The 10,529-nt window shown below is 35.8% G+C and overlaps 1 protein-coding gene across 1 annotated transcript in view; it reads right to left on the reverse strand.

The window, feature by feature from the left end:
• Positions 1-10,529, reverse strand: part of LOC106462041 (peroxisomal sarcosine oxidase-like) — a 58,826-nt gene that overhangs the window by 27,161 nt on the left and 21,136 nt on the right. Inside the window, exons 3-4 of the mRNA XM_022389162.1 lie at positions 8,974-9,122; positions 1,599-1,815 (exon numbers count right to left, since the gene is read on the reverse strand). Of these exons, the coding sequence (XP_022244870.1) occupies positions 1,599-1,815; positions 8,974-9,122 (366 nt within the window). The remainder of the gene's footprint in view (positions 1-1,598; positions 1,816-8,973; positions 9,123-10,529) is intronic.

Below are 10,529 nucleotides of genomic sequence, written 5' to 3' on the forward strand. Positions count from 1 at the left end.
CCCATGTTACCTATCTATCATGCAAAGTAATATTCTTTTTAAGATTAGAAATACTTTTATGCATCAAAAAAATATTGAAATTTCACATGAAAAATCTTTATAATGTTCAGATACTTGTCAAATGTTTCTGAAGAAAAACTTCATATTGTATCTGTTATCTTCAGTCATTAATCTCTGTACGGGTTCAGTAGATTTGACAAATCTCCTAACCACCATAAAAAATTAGGAAATAAATATAAATTATGCCCCTTTTATTCTAGAATGAACAGAAATTATAACAAAAACACCAATGTTTACACTGAATAGCACAAATTTCATAACATTATACATTTACATATATATATATATATATATATTATATTGATCTTTCAGCCATGCCTGGATAACAATACAGAAGTTACAATGATGCAGCTCATGTGCACTCATGTTACTGTATCAAATAACATAAAACTAACCTTTGGTCTGTACAAAGTAACTTGTCTTGGCTGTGTTTTAGGTTTTATATATAATTTTTTTTTTTTTAAATATACGCACGCACACACAAACACTTTTTTTAGGTTTTATTACCAAATAATCATAAATTACTATATCAATACCAAAGAATTCCAATAAGTAACTAAGCTGCATTTCAGTCTAAAAAAATATGAAATTTTGAGCAGACTACTGAAATACTGATTCAAAAGAAAGAAATTGCACCAAGCCCATTAAAATGGCTGAGAAAACTACTAGAGGGACATTTTGAGCTTCCAATTGATTATTCATATCATATATAAAAGTAAGTGAACATAAGGGAGTGTTTCAAAAAATGGAAAGAGGTGGGTGGGGTGACACTATATTTGGTTTATTATGTGAGCAATGTCTTAGCAAATTGAAAAGACAAGAGGCTCTTATTTTACATTCTAGGTTGCCAATATCGGTAATTTGAGTTTCTAATTCGTATAAAACTATAGACTTAGTATTTTGACTTCACAAACATCTAATTTGAACCAGTGAGTAATATATAGTACTAAAATCTGAATTATAATTACAGTTTGATACAAAAGTTATTGACATAAATTCTTGAAATAGCAGTTCAATAAAATTTTGAATGCAAGTTAACAAATCAGATGACATGGCCTTTCACCTGTGACTCATCTCGAAAGGGTTAATACCAAAACTGATCTATCAAAATCTAAAATACAAAAGCTTAAAATCAATAAAGCTTTCCTACTAAAAATGGGCAGTAGAAATTTTTGATCATGCATATAGCCATCTTTAGGTTTTGCAGCTATATGTGTGGTCAGAATGCTGTACTATCCTTTTTCATACAGTTTTTACCCACTTTAAGCTATTTTTTTTTTAATAATTTACTTTTATGTTATGATCCTCTCCAGTATTATAAAAATTCATCTAGTAACCAGGGGTTCAATAAATTTCAAATGGATTTATGGGATGGAAAATAAACGTGCTTCACAATTTGTAGATGAATGTATAAGACCCCTTACAACAGAAGAAAAAAACAAAGACATTTAAATATTTATATAGTAATCCAAAGATTTATATGAACTACATTACTCATGATTTATTTGATTTTAATTGAAAAATGTTTTGGCACTTACCTGCACTGCACGCAGTGCTCTGTCAGCTAAGATAACACCTCCACTTTTATCAAAGAAAACACTATGATTGTTTTGATATTTCAGCATTGGAAATTTTCTCTCAAAGGTTTGAGATTCAAGTACTTCAGTGTCTTCTGGTTTTATCTTCAGCATATTATCCAGAGCCAATTCCGCTTCATGGCAGGGAGGTCTACTTATACATAACAATCCGGTGTTTCTTAAAGAAAGATTTAGAATATATGAATAACGATCAAAATCTCAAGACACGAGTGTTCTATTTTAAAATGATTTTTGAATATGAAAATCAACAAGTCATGAGACAAATAAAGCAATTTAAAGTCACAGTAGAATGGAATGTCTCAGAAGTTATAATTTTCCTATACTGAAATTGTATTTCTGATAGGTAATTCCCTCTGCTAACAAGATTAGTTATTCACATTCAGTGCTGCCCTCTATATGCAAACTTTTTTGAATACATGTCATAAGTCTTCTGCTTCCCCCTATTGGAATCTAGTCATTCCAACATGTCTCTCATGCAAATCATCGTGCATCACTTCTCTACCAATGGAGTGTGACATAGTTACGTGATGCATGTGACTCCCTCTATACTCTTCCACCAAACTATCTCTTCGAGTTTGGCAGAAGATGGAAGCACCGGTTCACAGTGGAGAGAAAGGGTGGGAAGTGTGAGTGGAGGAAATTACCTTTCAGAAATACATTTTTAGTATAGGAAAATTATAACTTCCGATCAGGTCATTCCCTCTTCTCACAAGATTAGCTAGAATCCCACAATGAATAGGAGGGACCGGTGTGAGGGAATGACAGAAGCACCCTTTGAAAACATTCAAAGGAAAACCCTGGAAATGAGAGAGTCAGACCTGAGGATCTGAAGAGGGAAACCATACCACTTCTGAACCAAGTACACTCTTTGCCATTGCAAAAATACACATACGAGATAGGGATGGAATGATAGAGGAGCACATCCAAGTGGGAAAGAACTCAGGCTAGATAGTGTGCCGATCCATATGATATGGAAGTCAATTCCACCGATAAAAGTGGGTAAACAGTGAAGTCGCCCCGAGATGTAGAGTGGGTAGGGTGCAATGGACTGTATGGGTACGTCCACAGAAGCAACCTTTGAAAGCATCTGAAGGAAAATCCTGGGAATGTGAGAGAGAGAGAGAGTCAGACCCAAGAATCTGATGAGGGGTACCGCACCACTTCTGAAACAGGTAACCTCTTTCTTCCCCCATACATAAAATACATACTCAGGCAGAATAGTATGCTGAACCATATGATATGGAAGTCAATCCCACTGTATAAAAGTGAATAAACAATAAATGTGCCCCCAAATTGTAGAGTGGGTAGGGTGCAACAGACTGTACGGGTATGTCAACTACGTCCAAAACCCTCATTGCTGAGAGCTGATATCCACATGGGGATAGAATGAGGATCATACCATCTTCACCTCAAGTTCGAGAGGTTGGAGGGAATCAATAACCACTCCAATACCCGAACATGGCACATATAGTAGCATTTGATAGATTGATCCGAGAACCCTACAACCAGTATCGAAAAGATGTATTGTAAGAAAACTCAACTCCCTTGATCGGAAAAGAACCAGAACCATTCTAAAGCCAGAATATCCTCGAATAAGATATATCAAGGGATAGCAAAGGAAGAGACCTAAAACAGTCCACCTTCCTCAGCTGTGATGCACAAAACAAAGTTTGATCAAGGGAGTAATATAGACAACCATAAACATGTGTGAGGACTAGTGTGGGTTGGTTCACTCTAAATCAAACACCAGGCCACAGTGTACCAACATCCACGTGGAGGTTGGATGAAGGCTCCCAATTGAATGGGAGAACTGCATTTTTGATGGCTCAACACCAATGGTTATGTAAATGGTATCAGGAGGCCAGCAAGGTGATGGCTCAACTCCACTGGAGGCCATGTCTCATCTACATCAGCAGTACACCGCTGCCCTACTCTCGACTGAATTTTTTATAGCCATCTTTTTGTGGAACCCATTCAGGAGGGGTGCCTCCATGGTCAACCACCCCAGTAGCTTGGAACTAGAGTGTGGTAAGGACTTCCACACTCTACTAGAAGAAAGTAGGGTGAATACGTGGTGGAGATTCCAGAGGAACATCATCACCGGAGACAGTGCAATGGGTGACCATGAAATCCTATTTTGAAAAGCTGACCATAATGATTTATTCAATCAAGGCATGGCAAGAATGGGCAGCTATCCCCTTCTGCTTTACCCATGCAGTCCGGAACAGGTATGTTTATGAAGCAAAAAAATCACAAGGTTATTCACCTTCAAGTGATCTTGTGGAACACCCATCTCACCAGTGAGCACTGTGAAGCCATGGAAAAGCGAGCAATTCAACATGGCTGTACAGTGTGGATTTCAATTGAAGGATACCTGGTCAGGCACCACTCACTACGAAGCAGAATCCAAATAGTGAATAATAAAGCAAAGTTCCCTGAAAGGAAAGAAATAATGAATATAAACTTACCCTGTTAGAGTTGCATCAAAGTATGAAAAAACATTCACAGGTGGTAAACAAAGACAAGGAAGAAATCGTGATATGGTGTAAATAAGGGGAGAAGAATGTATTAGGTGTATTCCTTATGCCAGAATGTAGGGGTCCCCCCAATGGTTGACAAAGACGAGATACCAGAGATGTTGAATCTGATGAGAAGACACCTGGAACAAAGTCTGGGAGGAAGCCAATGGGATCAAAAGCCAAACACAATTTGTGAGAGTGAAAGTAGAAAGATCTCGACTTGAGGAAAACTGCCTAGAAATATAGAGGCAGAAGCAGGCACCACAGAAAGAAACCATACTAGCAACAGAAATATGAAGAGCACAGACCATACATAGAAGTCAATCCAGATCGGGACAAGAATAAAGATGAGAAATGAAAGGAAGGAAATTAGGCAAAAGGTGGAGTTACCTCCTCTAGTCACCAATGCCTTGGGTAGGAAGGAAAGATCTGGATAAAGGAGAAGAGAGGTGGTGGGAAAAATGTCAGAGAAACATCATGGGAAACAAATCCGACCTCCAATGTACACAGGCATAGAGGAGAAGGAATTGTGCTTGAAGGGAAGGTGAAACATGAAACACAAGGAAAGTGATACAAATGAAGGTAAAGATAGAGAATAAAAGATCACATTACTATCCCAAATTGGAATAGTTGGCAGTCAGGGAGGATGACTAATCTGTAAGGAACATACAAACATTGTAAGCATAGGTAAGGGAAAAACTCTACAGTATCGGGAAAAAAAATGAAAGTATGGGACAAGGCAGCCCAATAACCCAAGATCGAAGAGACCAAAGACCGAAGGTTGAAAAACCAGGAGAGAAACTCTGCCACCAGAGACACAGGGATTTGATCTGCAAAAAATCCCAGACTCATAGATTAACTGCAGAATACTTTCCATTTATGCCAATAAACACCCACCAAAGAAGAGCGAATGGAACAAGCTAAGAGAAAGCTACCTGCGAGTATAAACCGATCTTCCTGATAAGGACTGAAAATGAGCCAAGCATGAAGACGAACAATGTGAATGTCCAGATGGAGTACTAGCAGATGAAGTGGATGAAGAAGGACAGGAGACAAAGAAAGAGACAGTGGAGGCAAAAGTTGGAGCTGGAGAAGTCATCGAAACCACAGTTGAGCTGGTTATTAAGGAGCAATCAGAAGGACCTAATACAGAATAGTATGGATGAGTGAAATCACCCATGGAAGTAAGAGGATGGGGTGGGGGGGGATAAACATACAGGAACCTGTGGGACCAGTCCTGGCTGAAGGCATTAACAGCACTACCTAGTGGAGGAGGTACAGGATACCAAATAGAGATAATTGGCAGTTAAGAGATGTAGTAAAGGGATCTATGTGGGGAGAATCTCATGGAAGACAAAGCCACTGGAAAACACGAGAATCAAGAGACCATTTCGGTGGATAGAAAAATAAACTGTGATCTGAGTGAGAGCACCTGGAACATGACATGCAAGGATATGAATATTGTGTAAGGGGGGCCAAAAGAGCAGATCTAATATGTGAAAAGAGAAAAAGTGCAAACAGGTGCCACCCACAGGAGCAACACCCTCAAAAAAGGGACAAGAGATGAAAAGGAACAGACCATAAAACCCTATTAGTAATGGAAAGGAAAACAAACAGCAGTTTCACACCTGATACTAACTCAAAAGCAAAGAAGCCATGTAAGGAGGGAATGAACTGACGATGGCAAAAATCCCAACATGGAGGAGAGAAATAGGAGGTATCCCTCAACAAACCCAAAATGTAAACAAAACACCAAATATAAGGAAAAATGAAACATTAATGGTATGAGTGACAATAGGGGAAAAAAGAATGACAAATGCTGAAAGAAATCTGCCTAAGGTAAAATTGAATGCCTGTAGAAGGTAAGGCTTGTAAGAATCCAAACTCAAAAGAGACAACAGGAATAGCACAGAAAACATGATGATAATATTCTGCAAGATGTGTCTGAAAGTGTGTAGAGTAGGTCTAGTAGATACTGCAACAGAAGTATGGAAGGCATTCCATGATAAGGTCAGGGTGAACTGACAATTTCAGGATGTTGAAAAATGGGTTCAGCCATTAGATGGGGAAGGTGAGCAATACTGGAAGCAGATACAACTGACCAAGCTCCCAGGGACCAACACATGAATTAAAATTACTGGTACAAATGATAAATTGTACACAAAACGAAATTAATGGTAAGAAGTATAAAGTAGAAATTAAATGAAAGTAACTCTAAAAAGTATAAACTATAAAGAAAAACAAAATGAAACAGTGAACGTAGTGAAAAACTGGAAGAAAATGGTGTAGGAAATGCATCCCTTATGATGTTGAATTGAAGAACAATATGGAACTATGATACATATGAACCTGTCCATAAAACTACGGGAAACTAATAATCTAATTAATGGTAAGAAGGATAAACTATAAACTAAATGAAATTAATAGTAAAAAGGATAAAGTATAAACTAAATTAAATGAATGGTAATAATTATAAAGTAGAGATGAAACAAAAGTAACTGTAAAAGGATAAACTATAAAGAAGACAAAATGAATTAGTCAACATATTACAATGGGAAGAAAATGGTGTAGAGAATGAATACCATATGATCCAGTATTGAAGAAAAACTGGAACTTAAGTAGATATTAACCCATCAATAAAACCACAGGTAAACCAATATATAATACAGTAATGAAACCGATTAAAAGAAGATAATGAACAGAAATAACAAGGAAATAGAACTAGTGTGAAATTGAAAAGTATGAACAGTACAGAACAAAAAAATAACTTAAGAATGAAAAGAAAAATGAAACTGAACAATAAATTAACGTAGAAGAAGTCTCTATAGATCCCGATTCAAGGTTCCACCCAAACCAAGTAAAGAAAAAGATTATTAATGAAATGAAGTAGAAATTATGATAAGGAAATAACATAGTTCAACTAATGAAGGACATACCATGTTAAGCCTAATCGAAGGGTTTAGAAGAAAAACAACGAAGACTACGAGTCATAACGTAACTTAGTATTAACTAATCTAAATAAACTTATGAAATTCAAATAATTATAGATAAAGTTATTAACAATAAAATTGTAAAACATATCTTTCCAAAGTTGGTGGACTGTATGGCAAATGGTGGACCACAAAGCACAAGGCGAGGTCCGACAAAAGTCTGGACATTCGACAATTAACCTCCTGATGAAATATGGTGGAAATTGTCCGTGGAGTAACGTGAATGAAGGCCATTATAGACATTCTCAAAGATCATAGAATCTCCTTATTGGGAACAGAGACTACATAATGGAAATGAAAAACCAAACACTTGAAATCCAATGGTGGAAAAAGGCTATCAAGATCGCCATCTGCCTAAACAGGGTCGGCTTCTATTGGAGGAATTGTGGGTGAGAACCGAAGAAAGAGGCTGACTTTTTTAACATTCAATCTCCCAGAGGATAAACACTGATAAAAATCCATGCCAGGGTGTCCACACCTGCAGCCCATGAGATAGCACTAGTTGTAGGTATCACTCCCAAGTGATAATATTAGCTTTGGAATGTGACTGCAATAAGCTGAGATAAATGAAGGCAAATTTCAAACTCCACATAGTCTGGAAGTTATAATAAATGAAGGCCACTTCGTGAGTATACTAAATAGGAATGTGAAACAGTAAAGAATGACAAAAACATCCGAGTACAAGTGCTGCCACACGAGAAGTGACAGTTTGGTGGAAGAGTATAGAGGGAGTCACATATGTCATGTAAGTACATTGCACTCCATTAGTGGAGAAGTGATGCACGATGATTTGCATGAGAGACATGTTAGAATCACTAGATTTCAATAGGAGGGAGCAGAAGGCTTGTGGCATGCATTTAAAACTTTGCATATAGAGGGCAGCACTGAACAGGAATAGCTAATCTTGTGAGTGGAGGGAATTACCTGATCTGAACTACTTTTGACATTGTTTGGTATTATGTACATGGTGTGATAATAATATAAATTGATCAATTTTGGGGAAGGGTATGTAACATTTTTGACACAAAATATTCACACACTCAGACCATAAAGATGTGTTCAAGTCAGGGATTTACAAATTCCAAGGTGGAGATACCCCTTGAACTTATGACATTGAAAAAAAAAGAATATGGATCAAGTCTGAGATTCAGGACTATCTAGAAAGAGATCTGCAAAAAGTTGTACCCCATCCATGGTAAGCAAAGATCATCATCTTGTAAAAGTGAGAACATGTGACATAAAGGTCAGTGGCGAAGCTATCCATGTGTTCAAGTAACAGTATGCAACATAATAGAGATTGATCACCACCTGGAAAAGTGACATAAGTGTACTCAAGTTACTTTCATGACATACCTGCTCAACTATCACATGTCTCAAGCAACTAGAGAATAAAACATGCATTCATGCTGATACATACAAATATATTCTAGTCAAGCAACCAGATGCAGCACCTGCAGGTTTCTGTGTGAATAGGCTGTTGAAATGGGTGCTAGGAACCATCATCTTCATATACGATATGGATTATGTAAAAAAATTGGGAGGAGTGTTGTGCTTTGGACATGAAAGCCTTATGATGGAGTTTTTTGTAAAGAAAATTATGCTGCAGGACTATTGTTAAGATGCTTCATCAATGGATAGAGCACAACCAGATATGTCAGCCTAGACTGTAATAACATGTTGAAATTTCATAATTGCTTTAATATAACATACTCAACCCGTGTAAATGGTTCATAATACTTTCATATGAATGTATTCTCACTATAAAAAGATTATATTCTCATGTTATTTATAACAATGCAGTCTTACAATATTAATGATTCTCCTGATTTTTTTTCCAAGTCTTTCCACATCTGAAAAGCATCTGGCATCATTTTATTGAAATGCTCCTCCGAATATGCTGTGCGAATTATTCGACTGTGCCCATGGGAACTGCCTCGACTGTGTGGAAGAGGAAACTAAATAAACAAAGAAGTAAAGAAAACAAAATTACAATAATAGTGCAGTGTCGCATGTTCAATCACATAATATTGTGTAAGTATTTAACAGCACTGAATGTATAGAGGACAACGTATTACAAAATATACAATTATTTTACATTCTGATACCCCAAAAGACAATAATTACACAGGTATGGCAAAGAGTCTGTACTGCATAATATTGGGTCTTAGAAACCCTCTGTTTACGATTAATTTTAGAGATTCACACAAAGAGCATAGAAAATCTCACGTGAAGGTTGCAATATGCAAAATAATTTTTTCTCCTGGTGAGAGTTTTGCTTAATTTGGAGAAATTAATATGGAACATTTTTTTCATGTGATGAAGTCGTGGCTTAAAGACTAGAATTTTTTCAAAAGTTTTAAAAGATTTCAAGCAGTATAAAATGCAAGTTAAACTAGAGTAGGTTTATTACAATTAATTTATTAAGTTTATTACTAAAGGGACTAGTTTCATGTGGAGTTATTATTTGACTAAGTTTCTTAGTTTATTGATATGAATACCAAGTTTACGTTTAAAAATAAATTAAGATACTCGAGAATAACAAAGTTAATGATAGAAATCATGACAGCATTGGTGTCAGAAGCAGGATTTAATTTTGTAAATATAAAATGTAATCAAAATTTATCTTCATGATTTGAACACATACTCAAAGAGATCGAAAGTTGCATGGAAATGATGAAATAGTGGAAAGAGGATCATTAAGAAGAATTAAAAAACAAAAAATAATGAAAAGGGCAGGAACTTAGAAGGTTTACAAGAACAAGACATAAAACTTACAGAAGAATTATACAAAAACTCGTTTTGTAGCAGAAGCCATAAGAAATATACAAAAAGGCATTAATAAAATGAAAAATAAAGTACAAAACAGCATCAACAAAGTATAGTAGAACTTCAACAATAAAACTAACAAAGTACAAAAGGCCACCATTAGATATATAAATCATCAATAAATTGAAATAAAAACTAGCAACAAGTCTGTCACATCTCTGTCCAAATCTGCTCAACAATTTCAACCTCATACACTATTAATTATGCATTATGAAACAGGATAATATGTCTAATCTACACCTATTACAACCAATACTGTACAACCTATGAATCTAGGCTCTTCCTGGATTACTTCGTTGTTACGTATTGAGAATTTGAAATAATCTGCAGTGAAGTTAAATAATTTAAATTTTAATAGTTGAAACGTACCCTGGATTTAGTGTTTAGAAATATGCCGATATTTTATTTAATTTACACTATTTGCCAACAACATTGATTCACACCATTTTTGTTTTTGACACAAAAAAGTTTTAATATATATATATACAACTGTATAATTTATAATAGCAACTATTATGATTAATTATTACAAACAA

The sequence above is a fragment of the Limulus polyphemus genome, unplaced genomic scaffold (assembly GCF_000517525.1).
Source record: "Limulus polyphemus unplaced genomic scaffold, Limulus_polyphemus-2.1.2 Scaffold1080, whole genome shotgun sequence".
In the NCBI taxonomy this organism is placed as follows: Eukaryota; Metazoa; Arthropoda; class Merostomata; order Xiphosura; family Limulidae; genus Limulus; species Limulus polyphemus.